This window comes from Pleurodeles waltl, chromosome 10, assembly GCF_031143425.1.
Source record: "Pleurodeles waltl isolate 20211129_DDA chromosome 10, aPleWal1.hap1.20221129, whole genome shotgun sequence".
NCBI classification, from domain to species: domain Eukaryota; kingdom Metazoa; phylum Chordata; class Amphibia; order Caudata; family Salamandridae; genus Pleurodeles; species Pleurodeles waltl.
The window spans coordinates 54,724,974-54,752,570 of NC_090449.1; the positions used below are offsets into that span (position 1 = coordinate 54,724,974).

A 27,597-nucleotide genomic window follows, 5' to 3' on the forward strand; every position below is an offset into this window, starting at 1 on the left:
AACTGGTTAGAACCTCCTCTCCCCTTTCTTTGTGGACATACTGTAAAACTGAGTATAAGTACAGGGGAATTTTCCCCACAATTGGGTAACACTGGAACTTACTTGGAACTAGACACAGACTGCTTCAGGGACTCATCAGGAACCGCCATGGACTGCTGCTGCTGTGCTGACCTTTGACCCACTGGACCACTAGGAGAGACTGCCATCTACCTGCATCCCCTTGAGATGGTCTGCTGCTGGGCCCTGCCACCTGTGTTTTTCTGAACTGGACTGTTGTCCCCCAGGGGCAGGGTGCTGTGGCCCCTGACCCCCTGTGACTGCCTGCCGAAGCGATTTCCTTTCCAGAGACTCAACGCCCTGTGAGCGCTCTTTATTCATGCCTACAGCACTGTGAACGTGCTTCTTTGGGGGCCTTGATTATTTATAGCGCCTGGAGAAGAGCGCAACGCTGTGCCCCTTTTCACTGCCGCAACCCGGGCTATCTTATTCATCGCCACGACCCGGCTTCATTTTAAAAGTGCGCCGGAGCCACACTGCCCTCGGTGCCCCCGGGGCACCACAAACAGAAAGTAAAGGAGCGAGCATGCTCCTACTGTGCCCCGGGGCGAGCATGCTCCCAGGAGTGTCCCCGCGGCACAAGCAGGCACCTTCTTCGGTGCCTGCACATGTCGACAGAGACGGTGGGGAAGGAAGCCTTGTGTAGGATGGGCAGGGGGGAAAGAAGCCTCATCGGAGTCTCCTGTGCCCCGAGGAGCCCTTTGTCTGCCTGCTGGGACCGCAGGCGGAAGCCTCGCAAGAGGCCCCCCGCACCGCAGGGCTCCTTCTTTGGCCAATATTGTTGTTTTGGGGCATTGGTTGCCACCCCCTCGTTAGTGGGCCAGTGGAGGCCCGGGGGAGCCCCAGAGATTGCAGGCCCCATGAGGGGCCTGATACAACTGTGCTCGTGGAGGGTGGGCGGGGTGGAAGCCTCATCAGAGGTTTCCCGTGCCGCTGGGTTCCCTATCGTTGTTTTGGGGCATTGTTGTGGGCCCCCCCTCATTGGAGGGCCAGTGAAGGCCCAGGGAAGGGCCTGTTTTAAACCAAGAGGAGGTGCGTGTCACCCCCTCCTCACCTAACTACAGGAAGGCCCCTGTTTTTGCTCAAGTGGAGCCCCGACAGTCCCTTTTGTTCTCCTTGTGGCACTGGAGGTGCCTTCATCATAAAAACAGGTACTTTCGTTGGACCTACATTAGTCATATGTTCCTAGTATGGACATGAGGGATTTAAAGTTTAACCTGTGTAGTTTTATGATGCTACTATATGTTTGATAATGTTCCTTTTATGGACATAACATCCTAATATGTTTTCTTGACTTGCCATAACATTTATAATGTTCCAGATATGGGCGTTTATGATATTCCTATGACAAGTGCATTTGTCTAGTAATGTGATTCCTGACTACTGCTTATGTTGCAGAATACTAAGTAACCTGTGTGTTATATGTGACTTCTGCTGGTTCCACAGAGTAACTAATGTGTAACGTTCTGACAACTGCTAAGGTAGCAGGATATTACTGACATGTTGTGTTTGGTCTAATAATTGTGTTGTGTCCAATACAGTATATTTTCATATAACTTGGTGTTGTGTTTCCTTTGTGGTGGGGATAGTGCATCACGTGTGTTGTGTGTGTTTACACATTGCCTCTGGGATAGGCCTGACTCCTCGTACCAAGCTACCAAGGGGATGAGCAGGGGTTATCTTGGACGTGTAGCTCCCTTGCCCTGACTAAAGTGGGTTGGTTCTGCCTGGCTTAGGTGCATACACTAGCCAAGGGTTCTGCAAAGTCGGTCCTGGAGAGCCAGGTCATGCCAGATTTTTAGCATATCTACATTTAGAAAAAAGACGTTTCAGAAATCTACATTTTTCTAAATGTGGATATGCTAAAAATCTGGCATGGACCCGGCTCTCCAAGACCAACTTTGCAGAACCCTGCCCTAGCCAACCACACTCCCTTTATGTCAAGATCACCTGAATCCATTTGGAGAAGAATAATCAAAAATATTTCCCCACCCAGAATCTCTACTCATCATCATAATTTTCTCTGATATTTCCATGCTTCAAAAGAAAGTGATTGGGCTGCCACCTTTTCTGTCCAAGTCCATCAATTTTGCAATCAGCTTCCCCACAAACTGCAAACTACAATCAATCACATTTCAATAATTCAATTAAAACTACATTTACTCAAACAGTAAGAGTCAGTGCACAGAGACCTCTGCTTAGTATAGCGTCAAAGAAAATCAATCTCAAACTTCTGCACAGTATTTCAAAACATTGACATGAGGTTTGATATTCACACTTTGCACTGATCACAGGCCTCTTGTTATCTTCAGCAATCATGGAAGCATTAGAACCACCAGGCATTGCCAGATGGAAATTCTGTTAGTAAGAATCAGCTGGATTATGTTCCTGGGCTAAAAAATGTTGCTTTACATTTCACGCCCAGATTGCTGGTGTAGATGGAAGAGTTGGTGGGGTTATTGTAGTGAAGACATGTAGTCAAGTGGGTGGGGCTCTAAATGACACATCATGTGAGCAGGGGAGGCTTCTCTGCTATGGCGGAGGACTACATTTATTATCGCTTTCTTGTAAAAGGGGCGGGGTTATGTGGCTGTGATGAGCATGAAGGGGGAGTGCTTCAGTGTGCATGTCTGTTTGACCAGCCGTCTTGGGCCGGCCAAAAACACATTCGCACTGGGATCTCTCCAACCCAGCAATGCAGGCACTGCACTGCTCGGTAGGAGATAGAAGTTAGAGAGTTCCACTCTGCCTCGGAGGGCCCTGCCAGCAGCACGAAAACAGCATTTAGGATTGGATGCAGGGCAGGCTGGGAGCTGCTTCCTGCAGTCGAGGACTGAGGAGCGGAACGGTGCAGAGCGGCACAGCAATAAAGGTACTTAAAAAAAAAACTATTATATTTTCTTTTTTTTTTTGCTCTCCCAGGCACATGCACCTTTTCCCTCCCATGAGCCACCACTGCATGTGAGGAAGAGAGGAGAAGATCTTTGGAAAATGACAAAAATATGGAGCAGGTCAAAAAACATATTGCAAATGGTTTGCCTGCTACCGCAAATTTGGAGCATGCTATAGTACCATTTGGGCATGTGGTAGAGGAGCTGACACTATTTTAGCACATTGGAGAGATGTTGACATCATTTAGACATGTGGTAAGGAGTTAACATTTACTTTTGATAACCAAAGAATGCAAAAAGAATGATTGAAAACCCACAAATGAGGGCCACTTTAGAAAATGTGCAATGAAATAGTGTGTGAAGGAGGCCTGGGGTGCATAAAGCAGTTGAGTGTTTTGGAAGGCACCATAATATGTGGTACACTCATCCACAAGACACAAGTTTCAATCCTGTCAACTGTTTCAGCTATAATGACACCAACGAGCAAAGTAATACTTAATGGGGTAACGTGAATATTTGACTTTTGAAGCCTACAGTCTTCGGGTTATGTAAGGGCAACTGTATTGCACATCTGAGAATGCTTACTTTCCTGTAGAGAGAGGACGGAGGCTAAAAAATGTGTCTGGACAACTCCCTTAGTGCAATGACTAACGATTCCGTACGATTTATGTTCTTTTTTTGTGGCACAACTGATCAACTACATATTCCAATTAGTTTATACAATGCTTCATGTAAATGTTTTTCTGTTACCACCCTATTAATAATTATTTAAATATTCTTTGCAACTGTCTTGCATTTCCAGTTTTCTTTTACTGTTGTGTGTTTTTAAATCCATGGAATAAACAAGAACATGCTCAGGAGCCAATGACGTTCCAGCCAAATCTAAAATTGTCTTGAAGGAATGGCTGAGAGGACAATAGTATTTGAAACAATTTGAAGGCATTTGACCTATAAAAGAAGAATGAATGGCTAAGAGGGAAATGGTAATCAAATCAAAAGGACTACTTTTACTGTGTGGTGGCTTGTGCGGTCTCCTCGCTTGCACAGTGAGCTGTTGCAAGTCTTCTGTTGTGTGGTGTACTAGCTTGCACACTGAGCTGTTGCAAGTCTTCAGGTGTGTGGCTCACTTGCTTGCACACTGAGCTGTTGCAAGTCTTCAGTTGTGCCGCGCTCTTGCTTGCACACTAAGCTGTTGCAAGTCTTCAGCTGTGCCGCGCTCTTGCTTGCACACTGAGCTATTGCAATGTTTCAGTTGTGCCGCGCTCTTGCTTGCACACTGAGCTGTTCAAGTCTTCAGTTGTGTGGTGCACTTGCTTGCACACTGAGCTGTTGTAAGTCTTCAGTGGTGCTGCGCTGTTGCTTGCACACTGAACTGTTGCAAGTCTTCAGTTGTGTGGTGCACTAGCTTGCACACTGAGCTACTGTAAGTCTTCTGCTATGCAGTGCTCTTGCTGGCACACTGAGCTGTTGCAAATCGTAAGATGTGCAGTGCACTTGCTTGCACAGTGAGCTGCTGCAAGTCTTCAGTTGTGTGGTTCACTTGCTTGCACAGTGAACTGTTCCAAGTCATCAGTTGTGTGGTGTGGACATTTGCATAGTGAGTTGTTACAAATCTTCCATGCACAAATTCCCTTTGTCTTCACACACAGAGGACACATGAGCCCCTCTGTATGTCTGACTGGCAGAAGCATCATACATGACCACTTTTTCGAAGAAAACCATCTAAAAACAGAAAACATCAGAGACAAGGGATATATTTTTATTGAAACCCATTCAGATGTATCAATTGTTGGATGCAAATAACAATTCAGAAACGTATAGTTATGTATGAATCGTAATAAACTGGCAAGATGGAGAGACAATTGGAGTGAGAGTTTCTGGATGGCATAAGTGGAAAACCGAACAACTATCATGCAGACAACTGTCCTGAATGCAGCCATTAGACACATTAAAAGGAGGCTGGAGGACCACTTTGGATTGTATTTACAGAAACTAAGGAATACATGAGATAAACAACTAAAACAAATAAAACGAGCAATAACTTTTTAAGCTAAACTTGTTCATACATATAAACATCAGACGCAATCTCTTGGGATATGTCTATAATAAAAAAAGTTTTGCTTATAGAGGAACTCAAATGGCCGCTACATGTGTATCGTGTGCTGGTCCCCTGGGTGTTGTAGGCCAAGTGAAGAAGCAATGCTTGTTTGATCGATGTCCACATTTTTGATGAAGACTGAATTACACATGGGGAAGGAGATTTTTAACATAGTTGGCCGAGCTCTAGGCAGGTTTTCATATAAATACAGTAGTTTACTGGCATTCCTGGGCAAGGTCACACAAGGGGTTTGTGAAACTGAGTAACATTTTTTCACCGATATGTTGTAGAACGTGGGAAAAAATATAAGAAATTACAAGCATTAGTTGAAAGTGCACTTCAGGGTGTCTCAAGTGAAAATTTAATGAGAAGGCATATCTCTTAATAAGAGAAAAACACTTGTTATATGCTAGTTTTCATATGAGAAGAAGACAGGTTTGATTTAAAAATGCCTCCTGCAATAAATTTTCTGGTAGAATTGATTCCGCAGAACACATTGTCTTCCCCAACTTGCCTCTCCGGCTAAACAGTATGCAAGTTTTGCACTAGGGTAATTGCCTTAATCATGCATCTTTTGTATACTGCAAAATTACTGGAATTTCATGAGTTACACAAACATATTTTACACACCCGGTTCATGGTTACAATAACTGACACTGCAGCCACAGCTATTTAATTAAATGTGCTTAATTTGTCATGCCACTTAGCTGATGTTTGTATGGTGCATAGAGGTTCCCAGCTACTTCAAATCAAAACAAATGTATTTTGTCCTGTATGAGAAAGCCTGGACTGCTTATAGATACTGGAACTAGTCAGAAGTACCAGTTAAGTAGGTAACAGGTAGCACCATCATTTTTTTAACTAAGGAATGGACTTTCATGTTTCATAAACAGTACATATGATTGGGTCTAAGTAACAATATGCTGATACATACAGCCAAATCTTGCATTTGGGTAGAAAGATCAAATGCCAACATTAAAATAGTAAAGGGGAACAAAAGCGAACATTTGGTGCTGGATTGGTGTGTGACAGGATATGTGAAATGGTCGAAATGGATATGGTGCATATAGGACATGAACCAAGACTGTCCCATTGACAAGGTGCTAAGTACATCATGCAGCCTACTAAGGAGAATCACATTGCTCACCACTGCTAATGAAACCAAGAGCTCAGTTAGGCAGGTGAGGATTACCTCACCACCATCTCTGGCCTTTGAAGTGCTTTCAGATAGTGAGTATAGGGGTTGAATACAGATTGATAAGGATGAATAAGAGGAGACTGAAGTATGTATTACTGGTATTGGGACAGGCTAGTTTCACTAATAGTTTAATCAATCATTATTATTTTGAAGCAAGCGGGTGGATGCCTATGGGAGGAGTTCAACGGAGGATACTGGATGATAGTGAGAATCATAGATGAAGTGACGTATTAATGCCACCTAATGGTTACTTCTGCGTAAAGGCCCTAATAAGCATAACTGGAAAATAGTATATATATTTCACATAAAGTACACTACAGATGCTGGCTAGTGGTTGCTGCAGCATAGAGGGTCAAATGGAGGTAACTGGATAATAGTCCACATTTGGATGAAGTACAGTACTGATGCCAAATGGTCGTTGCTGATGCATAGATGGTTGTGGATAATAGTGCATATCTCAGATGAAGTACAGTAGATATCTCAACCTGTGGTTGCTCATGAATAGAGGGTCCAATGAAGGTACCTGGATAATAGTGCATTTCTGGGATGATGTTCGTGGTTAACAGTAAATCAACACTTTGGGCCTGATTGTCACCTTGGAAGATGGGATACTCCATTACACATGTGACACATTTCCCGTTCAACATAATACAAGTTTCACTATATTCTATGGAACTTGTAAAACGGCGGGCAGGATATCCGTCACATTTCTGATGGAGTATTCCATCCGCCAAGGTCGTAATCAGGCCCCTTGTGATTGCAGGAGTAGAAGCAAATCATTGATTCATTATCGTTTAGCCCCTTCACTCATGACTACAAATCTTAGAGAATCGGATGTTCTATCAGTAAAAATGTAATATTGTCAGTATTTGCCATCCCAGCTGTTGCCACAGGGCTTAGGGCCTGATTTATGAAAAGTTAGCGCCGCCTTTACCTAATTTTTTGATGCAAATGTGGTGCAAACCTACAAAATATAATTATATTAGTAAGTCTGTGCTACTTTTGTGTCAAAAAATTATGTAAAGGTGGTGCTAACATTTCATAAATCAGGCCCTTAGTGCCCACAAGGGAAGTGTTCATCCTCCTGCATTATGCAGGCTTTTAAGGGATTGTTGCTACTCATCATTTGCCTCCAAACAATCAATTGGAATGGGTTTCTGTTCAGCTTTGGGATCATCACAAGTGACATTCTCTTGAGAACCTGGCACTAGTGGCACTAGTGAATAGTCTGCCAGCTGCAGGTGCCACCCTTCGGAATGCAGGCCTGGTTTGCCACCTGGTTCGCACTGTCGTCATCAAGTTTGCAATGCCGGCCCTTGGATTCACCGGGCTTTGGAAAAGAGGAGATGATCTGATACAGGAGAAGGAAAAAAAATAGATGTTTAATGTGTTGCTTCAAACAAACATCAGCAATGATTATGTCACGATATATATTTATAATTTGGTGGCATAAATATTTAAAAATCAATTACGATCTACTTTTCTAGGAAGAATCAGAGTGGTGTGTCCAGTACATCTTAATTTTTCAGTGTTTTTAGATTCACAGTCTAAATTAAACTACACATTTTGTTCAAATTATTTATCTTTGATACTTTTCACTTATTGTTATTTATATTGTTCCCAGCCAAAGGCTTGATAAACGTATGTGCAGTGGTAAAAATTCTTCATCAGGAGGAAATACAGCCACCAGGAGCTTATTGATGCTCAGTCTACTACTGAATCGGTATGGAAATTGGATGTACACATTTCAGCTGCGTATATCTATAGCGAAATTACTGCCTTGGAGGAATGTAAGCCCTTATGTAGCAGCACATTTACACATGCAAATGTGAGCAGATGGGTTATATTGTCTGTCTATGTATCCATCTCCCTTTTACAGTGTCTGTATTTTATTTCCCTGATATAAGACCGTAGACTCGATGAGGCCATCAGATTATTCACACTTACTTCACAGCTGCATCCATCTTTATAGGCCCCCCGGATGCCCAGGGCCTGCTTGGTTGTCAGCTCACTCCAGGGCTTGACCATACTGCATCCAGACACTTGCAGAGAGCCAGAACCAAATCCTGAAAATGAGTGAAAAGAAAGAAAAGCTTATGGTACCATCTGTTACGATGTAAGAATTTGTTCTATGTGCAATTAGAGTAATCTGAATTCTCTCCAGTGTTTCCCACTCCAGGTGGGACCAATTTTGGATCAATCCTGGGCTGTGTTCCATTGGATGGCTCTGAACTCCTACACAGTATGGGTATAAAAGAGCTCTCATATACAAGAGGATAACTTGACATTTCAACTTAAATTGTAGTTTACCTCTATTTTCAAAGACTGTGTGGTCTTCTGGTCAGCAATTATTATGGGAACATTCTCAGTGTCTGGGCAGCCCAAGCAACTAGCCAGAACCCAGGCATGCATGCCCATTTCTTCAGTAAGAAGCTTCAAATCTGCATTTTGGTTGAAATATTTAATCTAGTCTCCTGATTTGCAAGAAAATCTGGCATGAGGATGTGAATCTCAGAAATTGCAATCAAGTATCCTTTGTCCAGTCATGAGTGGTTGGGAAGGAATGGAACGTTTCCAAAGCCTTGTGGCAGGCTGACTGTGCAAGAAAATTCAGGAGTGAAAACATGGAAAAAGACTACTAAAGGAGAGGTGGAGAGAGTGAAATAAATAGAGGGAGGGAAGGAGCTTACTAGAGACAAAGAGAGTGTGTGAGGGAGAGAGCAAGTGCAAGTGATAGAAAGGTGGGGCGAACAAGTAAAAAAAGACAGAAATGGGAGAGTGTTCCATAGATGAACAGACAGAAAGAGTGTCAACGGGATACAGAGACAAAGAGAAAGAATGAGAGGCATTGCAACTGACATAGCAAAAAGTGCTGCTCCCTCCTCTTCTGGGATGACCTCTCTCACCTGCAAACTAGTCAAACTAGACTGGCCAGCAGCTAGAGGGTATATATCATTGGTGCATAGAGTTATCAGTGATTTTCTTTTGCAGGTGCAATCCTGCCAATAATTTCAAAATAATTAATTAGAATTTATTTTACTTCTACACAGCAACAAAACATTTGCTATTTAACATGTTCCTTTCTCTGCATTATTAATGACTCTAAATACATTATTCAGGAACACATTGAATTATCTATCTATATGAGTACCTTGGAGAAGGCAACACTAAGATTTTAAACAACAGTCCAGACACCTTCTGTCACTTTATCACAGTTTATATAAATCAATTCTGGTAGACATGTTTTAAACAGTTGTTTCATTCTTATTGTTATCATTGTGTTGAAAGGCTGAGGAGGCAGACATGCGTGCACCATCGATTTCCATATATCACAGACCTTATAGCGCCAGGGTTTACAAAACCGTTAAAATAATCCTTATAAATAAGGATATTGTCAAGATAAAGGGGTTCTTGACAGATGGATACTCCTCCCCGTGACACTGATTGGAAGGGTGGCCCTTATTAAAATGTCCATTCTCCCACCACTATTGTTCATATACTTAAATATTCCCATTTAAATCAACAAGAGCTATTTTAGCGATCTTGATACAGTATTTCAACAGTTTGTGTGGAATCGGAAAGCACCTATGGATAAGTATTCAGCACTTCAACTTGATATCGCACAAGGTGGGCCGGCCCTTCCCCATATTCAAACTTATTAGGAGGCAGCTTTCCCAGAGATGCTGGCAAGAGCATTGGCTAATGAAGGGATGACTATTTAGTTCGTTTTAGATGCAATGACGCAGGATGTTGGAACTCAGCTTCCAGTTTTTATTAAGATCCCAAAATTACAAAATAAAAAACCCAGATATAAGCTACTACAGGATTTGAGTGCCCAACTGATACAATTATATCGCTCAAATCACATTTCATCGGGCTATACATTTCTTAACCCCTTACCCTCCACGGATGTGACGGTTACTTCCTTGGCTGCGGCGCTGAGATGCCAAGGACATAACTGTTACATCCTGGACCTGGCTTATGGGGGGGGGAGCACTAACGCTCCCCCCATGAGCCTCCCACCCCCCTCCCATAGGCAGGAATGAAAGGGGAATCGTATCCCCTTCCACCCCCCTCCCAGTGACGTCTGATGACGTCAGCACGCAAATGTGTGCTGACTTCATCAGAGGTCGCCCGATCGGAAGAGAAATGCAAAGCATTTTGTCTTTCGATCAGAGGGTGGGGGCAGGAAGAGGCCTTTCCTTTCATGTCACTTTGAGCATTTCGGCAGCCTGATTGTGAAACGATCGGGCTGCAGAAATGCCCACCAGACACCAAGGATTTTGTGTTTTGATTTGTTTTTGTTTATTTATATATAAGGGGAGCGGCTCCTTCGGCAAGGACCACTCCCCAGGGGGGCAGATCGGCTATTTTAATTAGGCTGATCAGCCCCAAGGGGCAGAAAGCTCACCAGAGACCAGGGAAGATTTTTTTTTTTAAAAGAGGGTGGGGTTATGGCCATACCCCCACCCCAAATAAATGGGGGCAAAGTTGTTCTGCCCACTGCTGGGCAGGTGTGGCAAATTCCCCTGATCCACTCTCTGATGGGGCGGAAAGCCTATTAGATGACAGGAAATAAAAAAACATAAAAATAGTGGGATGGTGGCTGCTAACCATTAGAGGCATGGTTATGCTCCCACCCCAACTGAAGGGGGTAACACTCTTTCAGCTCTACCCCCACACACCAAAGCATCTTATCACACAGCAAGCAAGAGGACATTTAATTATTTTGGGATTTAGTTTTACATTTGGGCCATGAGAGCTTGTCTAATTCTCAAAATCGTCCCACTTGGAATGGCGAGGGCTGCACTTTTTGGACTTTGGGACGCTGCATTGTAGAAAAATCTACGAGACCTAGACACATCTGAAAACTAAACATCTGGGTGTGTCCAGGGTGGTGTGCTTCACATGCACCCCACACCATTTTCCTAATCACAATGCCCTGCAAACCTCCAACTTTGCTTGAAATCACACATTTTCCCCAGATTTTTGTGTTCAAACCTTCCGGAATCTGCAGGAATCCACAAAATTCCTACCACCCACCATTGTCGCACCTATACCAGAAACAATTCTGCCCCACTTGTCAGCCTAAAGACGTTTTTTTTTCAAACTGCCCTATTGGACCCGCTTTGGTTCACCTTTAATTTCAACATGTTTTTGGCTCTTCCCTGTCACAGGCACTTGGCCCACTTACACAAGTGAGGTATCACTTTTATCGGGGGACTGAGGGGAACATTGGGTGGGTGGGAATTTGTGCCGCTGCGGTGATCCCACACAGAAATGTGGGAAAAATGAGATTGTTTTAGCTAAATTTGAGGTTTGCTGAGAATTCTGGGTAAGAAAACACTGGGGGATCCACGCAAGTCACACCTCCCTGGACTCCCACAGGTGTCTAGTTTTCAGAAATGTCTGGGTTTGGTAGGTTTCTCTAGATAGCTGCTGAGCTCAGGACCAGAAACGCAGGTGAACCTCCCCCCCGAAAAAACAGGTAGTTTTGATTTTGATAATTTTGATGGGTCCACATAGTGTTTTGGGGCATTTCCTATTGCGGGCACTAGGCCTACTCACACAAGTGCGGTACCATTTATATCGGGAGACCTGGTGGAATGCTGGGTAGAAGAAAGTTTGTGGCTCCCCTCAGATTCCAGAACTTTGCAGCACTGAAATGTGAGGAAAAAGTGTTTTTTGCCAGATTTTGAGGTTTGCTAAGGATTCTGGGTAACAGAACCTGGTGAGAACGCCACAAGTTATCCCATCCTGGTTCCCCTAGGTGTCTAGTTTTCAGAAATGTCAAGGTTTGCTATGTTTTCCTAGGTGCCGGATGAGCTAGAGGCCAAAATCCACAGCTTGGCACATTGCAAAAAACAGGTCAGTTTTCATTGGGAAAATGTGATGTGTCCATGTTATGTTTTGGAGCATTTCCTGTCACAGGCACTAGGCCTACCCACACAAGTGTGGTGCCATTTTCATCGGGAGACTTAGGGGAATGGTGAGTCAAGGAAATTTGTGGCTCCTATCAGATTCCAGAACTTTCTATCACTGAAATGTGAGGAAAAATTGTTTTTTGCCACATTTTGAGGTTTGCAAGGGATTCTAGGTAACAGAACTTGGTGAGAGCCCCACAAGTTACCCCATTCCCGGTTCCCCTAGGTGTCTAGTTTTAAAAAATGCACAGGTTTGGTAGGTTTTCCTAGGTGCTGGCTGAGCTAGAGACCAAAATCCACAGCTAGGCACTTTCCAAAAAACACGTCAGTTGTCAATGTAACAATGTGATGTGTCCATGTTGCGTTTCCTGTCGCGGGCATTAGGCCTACCCACACAAGTGAGGTATCATTTTTATAGGGAGACTTGGGGAACACAGAATAGAAGAACAAGTGTTATTGCCCCTTGTGTTTCTCTACATTTTTTCCTTCCAAATGTAAGACAGTGTGTAAAAAAGACATCTATTTGAGATATGCCCTCTAATTCACATGCTAGTATGGGGACCCCGGTATTCAACATGGGTGTCAGTGTTTTATCAGTTAATTGATTGTAGGAATGCCATGCTCCACATGTAAACTGGGAATCCGGATCAGCTGCGGGTAATAGTAGGATATGTAGGGAAGTCATTTATTATTAATTTCAAATTTTGACGTGAATGGGGCCCTCTCCAATCTTTATTATGTTTGAACTTCAACGAATGTTCACTTTAGGTGAGCGATGATAGGTATTATCGTTCATTGTATCAGACTTTACACTCTGGTGTTCAGATAGGGTTCCACCTTACGATGATTGGATGGATGTTTCATCTCTAGTCACTTCTTGCTCTTGTTAAAGCAAATTTTCACAAGTTGAATCCACCAAGAGATTAGTTTTGTATGGAGGAGGGGAAATCTAATGGTTCTGTCTGGGTCTTGCTGACTTTGGTCTGTGTGTGTGCACCTTAGCATATGTTCACTTTATCAGATCTCGGGTATTTAATGTCAGGGATCCTGTTTTATCCTTTCATCTTTCTGTGAATGTTGTTAAAAAAAGGAAATTGTACTGGACCTATGCACTTTGATTTTGGTAAAGTAAATTTCCATAACCTGAGCCCATCAGGAGACTCGCTTTCTATTGAAATGGGGAAGTCTAATGTCACCTTGTGAGCTACTGCAAGGTTTTGTATATGAAATTTAGCACATGTTCACTTTAGCATATGCCCACTTTACTAGACCTCGGGTATTTAATGTTTGGGATCTCATTTTATTTGTTTATCCATGGCTTCTGCTATATGCTGTACAAAAGAAAATTGGACATGAAGTATATTTTCTGACTTTGCTAAAGTGAATTTTCACCTTTGAGCTCACCAGAATAACAGTGTTGAATCGAGATGGGAAAGTCTAATGGTTTTACGTGCTGCATTGCTCCTTTGTCAAAAGTGTTTTTTTCACTTATTATTGTAAATCTTATTAATTTCTGCTCAATAAAAATAACATTTTAAAAAACTAAGGATATTGTCAACAGACCAGCAGTAAACATATCAATTTGGACTCCTATAAAAATAAACAAGGTATAAAAATAAATCAGTTTGCAATAGGTAAAGGCGTTCTTCTTAGTGCTGGTGGGTGGACAGAATAGGGTTTCATTATAAACCCCTTTCATAGATGAATTCAGCCATACTTTACATACTTAGTAAATATGTCTATGTGCAAAATTAAAATACTCTGCAAGATTAGATTTGTCTATCTTCTAAAAGGATGTCAAGTGGTCCAATGGGCAATAATAAACCATGTTCACTAGAGGAAAAGAAGATGTCTGACTCCACCATCAGGGTTCAGTGAAATCTTAATGAATAACTTAATTTAGAGATCTCAGTAAAACTATAGGTACTGTATTTTCAAATATAAACTCTACCAAAGTATTGATTAATAAAAAAGCACAAGTTACATCTTGAGGTCCAAGACATATTCTATTACTCTGAGTTGCAAAAGTGTGCACCCGCAGTACTGGTATTTGTAGGCAAATGTTATGGTGTTAAAATATAGGAGAGAACATATATAGTTATCATTTGCAGCATCCCTCTAGCATTCTAATAAATATATGATTAAAGCAGAATTTAAAAATAGAGAATAATCTGTTTTATTGATTTTTGCTTATACACAGCTCTTCAAAGCGAGATGGAAGGTGCTGAACTTGGAGGAGTCGGTGGCTCTGTGTAAAAGGGCCAAAGAAAAACAATGACAAGTCCTTCCTTTATCTGTTTACTATTTTATCATGCATTGTTTTTTTCCAATAAATTCATGATTGTCTCACCTAACCATTCTGTTTGTGGGCCTGTCCGAATTATCTTTTTGAGATCCTACTGACTTAATTGCCAGAGAGACAAGGAGGTAGTATATGCCAGGATCCCTGTCAGTTCTCCACAGGATATATGCTTAGTTGGTTTAAAGAAGGCAATATTTACCCTGAAAATTTACAATGTTCCTATTAGTTGTAGAACACTGCTGAGAGCATTTGCAAGAACATTCAACGAAATCTTGCATTTCATCTGGGGTAGAAGGGAGACCAAATGAAAGCACATTCTTACATAGCCACCCTGGACAAATACATGCATACTATACTCACCATGCAGAGGCCTTTGGGTGCTTGTCACCAAGATGTAGGCTAAATCTGGTTCTCCACTGGATTCATGCCCCCTAAACTTCTTCAGCTATTCTTCTATCATATCTGTCACAGGCTTACACATTATGCAACTCATCCATTGCCACTGTTACTGTTCCTGACTCCTGGACAAAAGTGATAAACAACTACTGCTGGTCCTACTTTACTGTCTAATTTTAGACCCATCTTATTGCTTCCCATGCAGGTTAAAGTCATGAAGAAGGCAGGGAACTCCCACCTATCTGCATAGCTTGAGAACAATAATCTTTTGGATAGATCGCAGTCAGGCATTAAGCGTGCGCATGACATCAAGAATACCTTGCTGGCTGTGAGATGATATCAGAGGCATCCTGGACTGGAGGGGAGCTGCTCCCCTGGTCTTACTAGATCTATCCATAACCTTTGAAACTGTCTCCCACACTGCTTTTCTATACAAACTCACAGAGGTATCGGTAAGCAAGCCCTAAATTCGGATCGATCTTTTCTAAGTGACATGCCAGTAATCTTCTTCCCTCCTATCCAGTTGAGAGAGCGTAGTTTAAATATTACATATACTAAAAGTGAGATGCTTATATCAATGTTTTATGATGCTGCATAGAAAACGACAATAATTAGTGTTTTGCTTAAACACGCATCTGAATTACGACTATAATGTGTGTGGTCACCAATATATACGTGAACTAACAATGATGAGTAAAACTGTTCATGCTATGGTTTTATATTAACATTTATGATATTGCATTTGTATTAAAAATCTCATAGGCCCTAAGTTAGCGTGAGTTGTAGATTTAGCTGCCTAGCTCTCATATTAAAGCATTTTTCTCTGTTTTTCAGTGTGCTGACTCGCAAAGGGCCATGACCCTGCATTTGTTCCTTTTCTTCATTTCATGTATCAACCCAGATTCTGTTCTCACCCGCATGCTCGTTGTTTAGTATAAATTCAATACAAAGTTGAAACAAAAGTAGATTAATGTAATGTACAAGGACGTTTAACCATGGACAAAGGAAACTCATGACCCGAGAAGACGTGCCAAATGGTGAAGTAAATCCGGATGTGCCACCTCCGAAGGCGTCAATTACGAAGACCAATCAAAATGTTATGGATTATCATGGGGTGACAATTGGAATTACCTAATGCTTAATTTGATAGGTTGAAGATAGTGGGGTATAGTAAATGTCCAATAGAATTTTGGGGGAAGGTATTACGAAAAAGGGATAAAACCCCATGTCACAGAAGGATCGATAGAACTAGGTAGGGAATACTGTTGATTTTATCCAGAAACTCTGTCACTTTGTTTGGTGACTTTGAGACTTAATAAACCATCCTCACCCCTAGACTGCCCCTTTTCGCTTCTCCTCCTTATTTAGACAAGGTTAGACAGATGGTGATTCGACTGATGTCCTGAAGACGAAGACTGATCCTGTGTGCTGACCTAATCCTTGGAGGGTAATTATGACAATGCGATTTGTAATTTCTCTGTTTGCTTTTCCTTTCTAGGTACCAACTGCTTATTTTTGAATAGAGGCCATAGTTAGATGTTTTCTAAATTGCTGTTCTAAATTATTTTTCATGAAGCCCAACATGCTGATGCTAATTTGTGGTTAGGACAGGTGATCACTCTGACTAACGCAAATAGACAAAGACTGACGTTGCGCTATGCTGAACTGAGACTTACGTGACAATCTTTTTATTCTGATTTATGTTCACGCCGTGCTATGTTCTTATGTTTGGGATTCTTGCATTAATGAAATCTTATCACAGTTCCCATATTGTGACTATGCTCTTATGCTTCTTGGTTTTGAGATTGACACTTTTGCTAATAGATTGTAATCAATAGGGAACAAAATTCATAAAATTCTATCAAAAGGTGTTGTTATTCATGGCTGAAAGGTCATGGTTGCGTCAACAATTTGATTAATGTCTATAACTAAAGTAAAGTGTATTGTGGTGGTGAATATTGATGACATTATTGATTTATTGCTCAACATATTGATCAGTTATCTCGTCCTACGGTGTCTCACCACTGGGTCACAAGATTCATTGGCCTAAAATGAGTCCTAATTTGTATAAATTAACATAAAGGGACACGTTATCACAGTCACAAGATTGTAATATATATTGTGGAGTGCAACAAGGCTCATCATTTAGTATCTATGTGGTTCCACAAGCCAAGCTGATAACATCTCACCAATTCAACACCACATACTATGCCAAGCATTTACAGATCATCGTCTCTATTACAGGAGACTTCGCCACAAAACATTCCATCCTCTGCAGCTGTATGACTAAAGTCACAAACTGTATCCATTAAATTGCCTACAATGTAATAGAAGAATACAGAGGTACTGATCTTTGTCAGGCAACATATTTTCTGGTCGTCTAGCTGCTGGTCCCTGCAACTGGGTGCTGTCCCTGTCCCAGCCAGCCTGCCAGAACCTGGGTGTTTTTTATCACAAATTTACCTTTGTTGTCCACATCGTTAAGGCACACGCTGCTACAGGCTTCTATGTTCTCGATATGCTGAGAATGTTGCTTTCCCTTCTACTGTTATCATCCTGTAAAACAGTGGTGAAGGCACTGGTTTATTCTGTCTGGACAATTTCATCTCCTTATTCCAAAGCCTTCCTGGTTACTTTGGCAACCAACTGTAGACTGTTCAGAAAACAGCTGCTAGAAGTTTAGTCAATGTCCCCGCTTGTGAACCCAGAAAACATAATTTTCAATCACTTTATTGGCAGACAATACAGAGACAATCTATTTTCAGGGTGCTATGTATCATTCACTGAGCACTCAATAACAAAGATCTTCTTTACACCAGGAACAGATTGTTCTAGCTCCCTTCGATTCTCCACCATGCACCTAGCAACAATGTAAAAATGTGTATGAGCAGATCCTTTTCGGATCTTTCTGCAAGAGCATGTGTTATTTTTGTTCTATCAGACATATCTCTAATCATTCACTCCTTCACTCTTTCAAGGGAAATAATTAAGGCTTGGCTAATTCCAAAAATGTATCTCCTCTCAAAATTCAGATTCTATATTGAGAAAGTAAAAGGAGTCCTGAGGAAATCAAAAAGTATGGAGAAGGATTGTCGAGAAGAAATATCGAACTTTTTGGCCAAACACATGACAGTCGTGGAGCAGTCAGAGTAGAGAGAACAATTTCTGCTTGTAGATAGTCCTCTATGTAATCTGCTGTGTCCCTTTCCGAAGAGCACGAATAATGAACACCAGAAAATAACCATCACAAAGGCAAACAAGCATTTACAATGCATCAGGTCTCGTGTTTGCTCATGTTAGAGCTGATCGCGTTGTAAACTCCTAACCCGACTTTTCACCTATCGGGAAAAAGTGCATCTGTGTACGTAACCCGAAAAAGTGAAATCAAGTACGTAAAGCGCTTGACTTCTGCGAAGCGAGATTGCGCTCGTAAATTAGAGAAAAAGTAGTCCACGAGCCCGATGGAAAACAGTGAGCCTCGCATGTTTTCTGTACTTGGTCGCTGCGCTGGAGGAGGACTAACCACCGGAAAAGGCATGACGTATGCGTGCCTTCGACTAATGAAAGCAAGCGGATTTTATTAGGCAAGCCCACGAACCAATAAAAAACACCGACGTGAAGTTGACAGGGCTCCGAGCCCTTTTCTAAATACAATAGGGTCTCGCTGCGATAAGCATGCGCGAGCGCATGCAACGCAGGCTCGACCCTAAAAAGGACATACCCAACAGAGAACAGGTCAGTCAATGAAAGAGAAAGGTTATGAAGCGAACATACATAGAGTGTTCCATAGTTTAAGGCCCATAAGTGGGAGCGATGCATGTTCTTAACCCACTCAATCCTCACTAAAAAACAGAGCCAGACCGTAGAAGTCAAATAGAAACGTGAACAGCAATCAAATTTAAGAAATAGGTAAACCCTCTTCCGAAACAGTGCACAAGACAGAACAGTTTATGCTGGATTATTTTCTTGACTCCTCGGGTGCATGCCGCAGCAATAGTTGCAATATTGACCCAGCACAATTGATTTTCCAGACACGGACGATGTTTGTAAAATAGATCACACTATACAAACTGGTATTGGACTGCTCTTGGTACAAGAATCAGACCACAAATACATTGACCCATCTATGCCAGTTGTGGAATCTGATGTTGTGGGCCTAGGCAACTCCAGATTAGATTAAAAAGGTATTATTGCGGGACAAATCACATTATTTCCATTACCTAAAGCCACTGGGCAAATCTCAGAAATTCAGGTGCACAATCTGAATGTTTTCTGGCCTCGGTTTGTGGTGATCAAGAGAAAGAAGAAGAGGGTTCTGGATTCTTACTGGTTCATGCAACCTACACAATTCCTGTTCCTCTTCGAGTCACGTGCTTCATTGTTGGAGTATAAAAGTACAATCAGTTTGACACTTAATATATGTTTTTATGCATTAATTGCTGAGCAACTGAATGTCCATAAACAACATGACAATTTGACCATAGGCATGACTGAAATAAGCAAATAAAGGGCGAATAAAGGGCTTACCTATTAATAAGAAATTGCCAGGATCAACCGGAAGGTCGATGGCTGTCGTAGTGAATGTGTTATGGAAGAAAGACCTTGAAAGCCAAATGCCACCTTTATAAACCTGAAAAACAACATGAACAAAAATCAATTTCTTGTATAAATTCGGATTCTGATATCTAACCGCACACAAGAAGACAACAGCCCCAGATTATGCTTTCCATCTTCACCTCCATTATCTCTGGTCATATGTCTTTTGTGAAAGAAAACAAAGCATCACCCTAATGATGTAGCAGCACAAGAACAAACCACGTGCAACAATCAAGGAATAAGAAGCACATGGATCAGCAAGACATCAAACAGATTTGGTCAAATAGAAAATGTACAGGAGCAGACCAAATACTACAAGTGCCAGATTGAAACCTGGTGCCAGACAACCGGGGATCCTCACACCATTTGAAACAGATGTCTATGAAACCCACTGTGATGTATAGATTGAAGGCCTGATGAAGACCTCAACAGAGTGCCACTTGTGAAGGTCAAAACACGTCAAATATAATACAGCTTAGCTGTTGGTACATTACTGTACAGTGAACAGGACATTTTGGATCCCCAGCCTCACCAAGACACCCTATTTATCTAAAAAAAAGCTGAGCAACATCAACAGATTTTTCTTGGTTTTGATACCTTTTAAGTAATTTGCAATAACTATATTTTAAAGCATGTGAATATGTGACTCCCTTAAGTGATGGGCTTTAACATTACAGTCTACACAATACACAAAAAGTTGTAAATATGGACTTGTAGATATACCTCTTCATTTGAGTGTAGATTTACTACATTTTGGTATTCACAATTGCTTCAAATAGTAGATCTGGGAAGCTGCGCCACGCTGAGGTTTCCTGATGCATTACTGGGAATGTCAGGTGGCTTGAAGCATGCAGTCTTATTCCCCATCTGTGGTGTTCTGAGGAAGTCAGCACAAGTGGAATGTAGGTCTCAGTGCCTTTGCAATCCACGTATCCCCTTGTTAGAAACCACAGCTCCTCCACCCCCAACATATATGGGGCTGATCTTTGCTCTTCCAATCTTCGGAGGCAAGTTACTGAAGCTCTTGGCTGGAGTAAATCTCCAACCATTTCCATGATGGAAAGCAGTCAGAGTGCATTTTGGGATTGCATACAGATGCCCATGTTTGGTGGTGCTCCCAACTAGAAATGAAACACTCTTTAAAACACTCCTTCCCACCCTACTGAGTGGCAATTACAAGTGCAAGTTTCTCTGAACTTCTGGCAAATCATAAATACATTTATGTCTTCAGAGGAATCTGTGGTTTCATGGCTGGAAGAAAAAGGTAAACTTATGTTTATCGACAAATTGACATTTGTGTAGCGGGGTCAACATGTTTTGATTTACTTGATCACCAAATGTAGACAATGTTATGTGAGAAGTAACACCAAGCATTAAAAATATATAAATGAAAATATTCAAACAAGAGGGAGACACTAGGGATCAGTTTTAGTGTAATGCCAGGACCTTTAAGACAATTTAAAGCAAAATAAGCTTGTGGCACTTGTAACCAGAAAGTCAGTACATGTTTTGACCTATTGGGGATTTGTTTACATAGATATTATTTGTTCATGGACCTCACCGCCAACCAACCTACAAAAAGGTGAGCACACTTTGTCAAGTACATATGGATTTGCAATAATAGTTGATGCTCCCTGCTACAATGACTGACCAACAGCAAAGGGCATTTAACTACAGAGAGCCTAGGTGCAGATTGAATACAGTTTCCACCGGATAAGAAGACAGCATCCTTCCAGGCTCTGTTGAATTTACCTCTTCCACCATCGAATCCGCACTGCACATGAATCTAATCAGTATTCACACAATAGCATTGTGTCCACAGCCTTTCAGCAGTCCTCTGCCCGCTCATGTTGTTCACCGTCCTACTGCTGTAAGTTGTGTGCAGCCCCACCCACTTCTCATTCCAGGACACCAGGATCCGTGGCCCACTTGCACTATAGGCTGGCAGACGTTTCTGCACTTATGGCTTATTCCAAGCAGAAAGGTAACTTCAAATTCAATTATAAGCATTGTTTCTACCTCATTTTAAATCGTAGGTTTGCACAGAGACCTGGGCTTTTGCTCTCGCATTCTCCTTCGGGCGAAAGTCGGACAGATTAAAAGAGCCTAAGCAGTGCTGGAATGTCCTGTAAAATGAGCTGATAGGAACATGGGCCACACTTTGGGCCAGATGTATGAAAGGGTTTTACCCATTCTGGGGCATATTTATACTCCGTTTGCGCCGAAATTGCGTCGTTTTTTTTGACGCAATTTCGACGCAAAACTAACTCCATATTTATACTTTGGCGTTAGACGCGTCTAGCGCCAAAGTCCATGGAGTTAGTGTCATTTTTTAGCGTGGACACCTACTTTGCGTTAATTATATGCAAGGTAGGCGTTCCCGTCTAAAAAATCGACTCCGAGGCATGTGCGTGGGATTTATACTCCCGGGCAAAAATCACGCCCGGGAGTGGGCGGGTCAAAAAAAATGACGTACGGCCGCTTTTGCGCTGTTTTTTAGCGCCTGCAAAAGGCAGGCGTTAAGGGACCTGTGGGCTCTGAAGGAGCCCAGAGGTGCCCCCCCATGTCCCCAGGGACACCCCCTGTCACCCATGCCCACCCCAGGAGGACACCCAAGGCTGGAGGGACCCATCCCAGGGACATTAAGGTAAGTTCAGGTAAGTGTTTTTTTTTTTTTGTTTTTTTTTGTGGCATAGGGGGGCCTGATTTGTGCCCCCCTACATGCCACTATGCCCAATGACCATGCCCAGGGGACAGAAGTCCCCTGGGCATGGCCATTGGGCAAGGGGGCATGACTCCTGACAGGAGTCCTTTCTATGGGGGTTGGGAGTGAAACAAAATGGCGCAAATCGGGTTGAGGCGAAAAAATTGCCTCAACCTGACTTGCCCCATTTCTTGACGCCCAAGCTCCATATCCCCCTACGCCGGCGCTGCCTGGTGTACGTCGTTTTTTTTAACGCACACCAGACGGCGCCGGCGGCTAACGCCGGCTAACGTCATTCAATAAATACGGCGCCCGCATGGCGCTTCAGAATGGCGTTAGCCGGCGCTAATTTTTTTGACGCAAAACTGCGTTGGCGCAGTTTTGCGTCAAAAAGTATAAATATGGGCCTCTGTGTCAATGGGAAAATGCTTTAGTACATATGGCCCTTTATTCCTCATCTTGTCATCTGGTGCACAAAACAATCTAGTATGGTGCAGTAACGGTATATCTCTTAGTGGGTTTTTACCCTCAAAATGCTGTCAAGGGAACTGATAATTCATAGTAATGCTATTGGTAGTTTGGAAATCAGTGACTGTTCCCTGAGAGTCTGTCATCAACCCTCAGCATGTTAAAAGGCAGTTGTTTTAGAACTTAGATCACTTGTCTCAATTAACTGTTTACTATAGCCTTAGAGCCTGCTGTCGCGGGCTATACCGGCCATTAAACGCCCTCTCCAGCATTAAAGGCTGAGCCAGATGGGAGGCTTTTAACAAGGGAACAGGCCTTTAATGTTCGGTTTAGAGGGCAGAATTTTCTAGCTACCAAAACAAACGACTCTAGGAGCTCAATGGGGTTAAAATCCTCTTGGGCTCTGTGAGGCTGTGTACAACAACATGGGAATGTTGGAGCTCCGGGCTTCACCAGCTATTAGAGGCCGGGACCACTCTATTGTCTTCAATGGAGGGTCCAACATTCCAATGTTCTAATTGGTGTCGCAATCCATTGCTGCTTTCTTTCTTCTTCTTGCATGTCCCACTCTGCACACATTACCTCTCTTACTGGCCATAGTACTCAATCAATCAATCAATCATTAAATTTATAAAGCGCGCTATGTACCCGTTTGGGTTTCGAGGCGCTGGGGGGGGGGGTAGCTGCTATCGGTCGAAGAGCCATGTCTTGAGGAGTCTCCTGAAGGTGAGGAGGTCCTGGGTCTGGCGTAGGGAGGTCGGGAGTGAGTTCCAGGTCTTGGCGGCGAGGTAGGAGAAGGATCTGCCGCCGAAGGTCTTGCGAGGGATTCGGGGAACGATGGCGAGGGAAAGGTTGGCAGAGCGGAGTTGGCGAGAGGGGACGTAGAAGTTGAGTCTGTTGTTCAGGTAGGTGGGTCCGGCGTCGTGTAGTGCCTTGTGTGCATGGGTGAGAAGTTTAAAGGTGATCCTCTTGTCCACGGGGAGCCAGTGGAGGTCTTTCAGGTGGTGGGAGATGTGGCATCGGCGGGGTATGTCGAGGATCAGGTGGGCGGATGCGTTCTGGATGCGTTGGAGTCATTGGATGTCTTTTGTTGGGATGCCTGTGTAGAGTGCGTTACGGTAGTCAAGTCTGCTACTGACGAGGGCTTGGGTCACCATCTTTCTGGTTTCCGTCGGGATCCACTTGAAGATTCTGCGGAGCATGCGGAGGGTGTTGAAACAGGAGTCGGAGACTGCGTTGACCTGTTTGGACATGGTGAGAGCGGAGTCGAGGATGAAGCCGAGGTTACATGCGTTGTTGGCTGGAGTGGGTGGGGGGCCCAGTGTGGTGGGCCACCAAGAGTCGTCCCAGGCCGAGGGGGAGCGACCGAGGATGAGGACTTCCGTCTTGTCGGAGTTTAGTTTCAGGCGGCTGTTTCCCATCCATTCGGCGATTGATTTCAGTCCCTCGTGGAGGTTGGCTTTGGCGGTGTGTGGATCTTTAGTGAGGGAGAGGACGAGCTGGGTGTCGTCGGCGTATGATAGGATGCTGAGGCTGTGCTGACGGGCCATGTGTGCGAGTGGTGCCATGTATACGTTGAACAGCGTTGGGCTTAGCGAGGAGCCTTGGGGGACGCCGCAGATGAGGTTGGTGGCTTCGGAGCGGAAGGGTGAGAGTCGGACTCTCTGGGTTCTACCGGAGAGAAAAGAGGAGATCCAGTTGAGGGCTTTGTCTTGAATTCCGGCTTCGTGGAGGCGAGTTAGTAGGGTGCGGTGGCAGACCGTATCGAAGGCGGCGGATAGGTCTAGGAGGATCAGGGCTGAAGTTTCGCTGTTGTCCATTTGTTGTCTGATGTCGTCTATTGCGGCGAGGAGTGCAGTCTCGGTGCTGGGGTTGCGTCTGAATCCGGATTGGGAGGGGTCTAGGATGGAGTTGTCTTCGAGGTAGTGGGAGAGCTGTGCGTTGACGATCTTCTCGATGACCTTCGCTGGGAAGGGGAGGAGGGAGATCGGTCGGAAGTTTTTGAGGTTGTTGAGGTCAGCCTTGGGTTTCTTGAGGAGGGGTTGGATATCGGCGTGCTTCCAGCTGTCCGGGAAGGTTGCGGTGTTGAAGGAAAGGTTGATGATCTTGCGGAGTTGGGGGGCGATGGTGGCGTCGGCTTTGTTGAAGACGTGATGTGGGCAGGGGTCAGAGGGAGATCCTGAGTGGATGGAGTTCATGGTCTTTAGGGTTTCGGCGTCGTCTACGTGGGTCCAGGTGGTGAGGCGGTCGGTGTGGGAGGAGTTGTTGGGGGTGGGGTCTGGCGGAGGTGTGGTGTTGAAGCTGTCATGGATGGCAGCGATTTTCAGGTAAAAAAAGGTGGAGAGAGCGTTGCAGAGTTTCTGGGATGGTGGGACGTCGTTGACGTTGGCGTTGGGGTTGGAGAGCTCCTTCACGATGCAGAAGAGTTCCTTGCTGTCGTGTGCGTTGTTGTTTAGGCGTTCTGTGAAGTGGGAGCGTTTGGCGAGTCGGATCACTTGGTGGTGTTTGCGGTTGGCTTCCTTGTGGGTTGCTAGGCTGTCGGGTGTGCGCTCGAGGATCCATTTTTTCTTGAGTTTCTGGCAGTTGCGTTTGGAGGTGATCAGTTTGTCTGTGAACCAGGCTGCTTTTTTCTTTTCTTGGTTGACGGTGGGTCTCTTGAGTGGTGCTAGGATGTTGGCGCAGTTGAGGATCCATTGTTGGAGGTTGATGGTGGCGGAGTCCGGGTCGGTGGGGTCAGGCGGTGGGTTCTTGGCGAGGGTGCTGGTTAGTTGATCTTCGGTGACTTTTCCCCAGCGGCGGTGAGGTGGTAGTGGGGTGCGGTGGTGTTCGGTGTTTTTCTTGAAAGTGAAATGGACGCAGTGGTGGTCGGTCCAGTGGAGTTCGGAGGTGTGCGCTGAATGAGATGTGGTTGCTTGCAGTGAAGAGTGGGTCAAGGGTGTGACCGGCGATGTGGGTGGGTGTGTTGACCAGTTGTTTGAGTCCGAGGTTGGAGAGGTTGGTGGTCAGAGATGCGGTGTTGGCGTCGTTGTTGTTCTCCAGGTGGAAGTTGAGGTCTCCCAGGAGGATGTAGTCCGTAGAGGCAAGGGCGTGGGTGCTTGCGAGGTCGGAAATGGTGTCACTGAAGGGGGCTCTTGGTCCTGGAGGTCGGTATATGAGGGTTCCTCTGAGGGCAGTGTTGGGGTCAGTGTGGATCTGGAAGTGGAGGTGTTCAGCTGTCTTGAGGGTGTCTTCCGTGTGGGTGTGGATCTTGAGGGTGGATTTGTGGACGATGGCTATCCCTCCACCGATTCCGTTGGTGCGATCTCTTCTGGTGATCTTGTAGCCGTCAGGGATGGCGATGGCGATGTCTGGGGCCGAGGAGTCGTTCCACCAGGTTTCGGTCAGGAAGGCTACGTCTGGGGCGGTGGTGTCGATCAGGTCCCAGAGCTCGATGGCGTGCTTTCGTGCGGAGCGTTTGTTGAGGCGGATGCAGTGCAGGTGGTTGGTGTTGATTGTTGCAGGCTTTGTTGTTCTGTTGCAGGTGAAGTTACAGGTGCGGCAGGAGAAGGGTCCTCTGGTGTGCTTCGGGGTGGCCTGGAAGCAGGCTGTGGAGGAGCAAGGGTTAAGGTCGAGGAGTTCGCTGGCCGAGAAGCGAAGGCTGGTGGTGTGGAGGGCAAGTGGACCAGGGGGGGTGGCGCTGGGCGCGGTCCAGGCGCGGACTGGCGCAGACTGGCGCAGACGGGCTTGCCTCTGGCGTGACTCCGGCGCGCCAGCGGCGCAGACGCGCAGCTCCAGCCATTAAGAAAGGAGGGGGGAGGGAGAAGCAGCTGGGAGGCGGGAGGCGGGAGGGAGCGGCAAATGGGGGTGCGAAGGGGGCGGGGCCGCGGGGAGGCAGCGGAAGGCAGAAAACGGCAAGGGGGAGCGCCCAAGGGGCGAAAAAAGTCATGTAAACAAGGCACAATAACAAGAGTAATGCACAGGTCAAAAACAGTCACAGAATACGAGATGGCACAAAATACAATCGGGATACAGCACTTAGAGGGCACAAAAGGGGGCAAGAGCGCAATGATGCAAGGCGCTGAAAAGTGGAGTAAAAACACTTACAGAAACGGCGAAAGCGGCAGAGAGCCTCGAACACGCTAGCAGCAGCGTGGGCGGGGGTCAGGGGCAAGCGACAGCAAGGTGGTGCTGCGGACGTGGGCGGCGAGCTCTAGACCAAAACAGGTCAGAGGTCGCTCACTCGTGACGCGCAGCGCCAGCAATTAAGACGGGAGGGGGGAGGGAGGAGCAGCTGGGAGGCAGGATGCGGGAGGGAGCGGCGAATGGGGGCTCGAGGGGGCGGGGCCGCGGGGAGGCAGCGGCAGGCAGAAAACGGCAAGGGGGAGCGCCCAAGGGGCGAAAAAAGTCAGGTAAACAAGGCACAATAACAAGAGTAATGCACAGGTCAAAAACAGTCACAGAATACGAGATGGAACAAAATACAATCGGGATACAGCACTTAGAGGGCACAAAAGGGGGCAAGAGCGCAAGGAGGCAAGGTGCTGAAAAGTGGAGTAAAAACACTTACAGAAACGGCGAAAGCGGCAGAGAGCCTCGGCCCTCGAACACGCTAGCAGCAGCGTGGGCGGGGATCAGGGGCAAGCGACAGCAAGGTGGTGCTGCGGACGTGGGGGGCGAGCTCTAGACCAAAACAGGTCAGAGGTCGCTCACTCGTGACACGCAGCGCCAGCCATTAAGAAGGGAGGGGGGAGGGAGGAGCAGCTGGGAGGCGGGAGGGAGCGGCGAATGGGGGCACGAGGGGGCGGGCCGCGGGGAGGCAGCGGCAGGCAGAAAACGGCAAGGGGGAGCGCCCAAGGGGCGAAAAAAGTCAGGTAAACAAGGCACTATAACAAGAGTAATGCACAGGTCAAAAACAGTCACAGAATACGAGATGGCACAAAATACAATCGGGATACAGTACTTAGAGGGCACAAAAGGGGGCAAG

At 44.8% G+C, this 27,597-nt stretch overlaps 1 protein-coding gene across 1 annotated transcript in view; it reads right to left on the bottom strand.

Annotated features, from left to right (window-relative positions):
- Nucleotides 1-4,686: 4,686 nt before the first annotated feature.
- Nucleotides 4,687-27,597, bottom strand: part of LOC138261018 (metalloproteinase inhibitor 1-like) — a 36,844-nt gene continuing 13,933 nt past the window's right edge. Inside the window, exons 4-6 of the mRNA XM_069209623.1 lie at nt 19,394-19,496; nt 8,192-8,310; nt 4,687-7,595 (exon numbers count right to left, since the gene is read on the bottom strand). Of these exons, the coding sequence (XP_069065724.1) occupies nt 7,461-7,595; nt 8,192-8,310; nt 19,394-19,496 (357 nt within the window). The 3' untranslated portion in view covers nt 4,687-7,460. The remainder of the gene's footprint in view (nt 7,596-8,191; nt 8,311-19,393; nt 19,497-27,597) is intronic.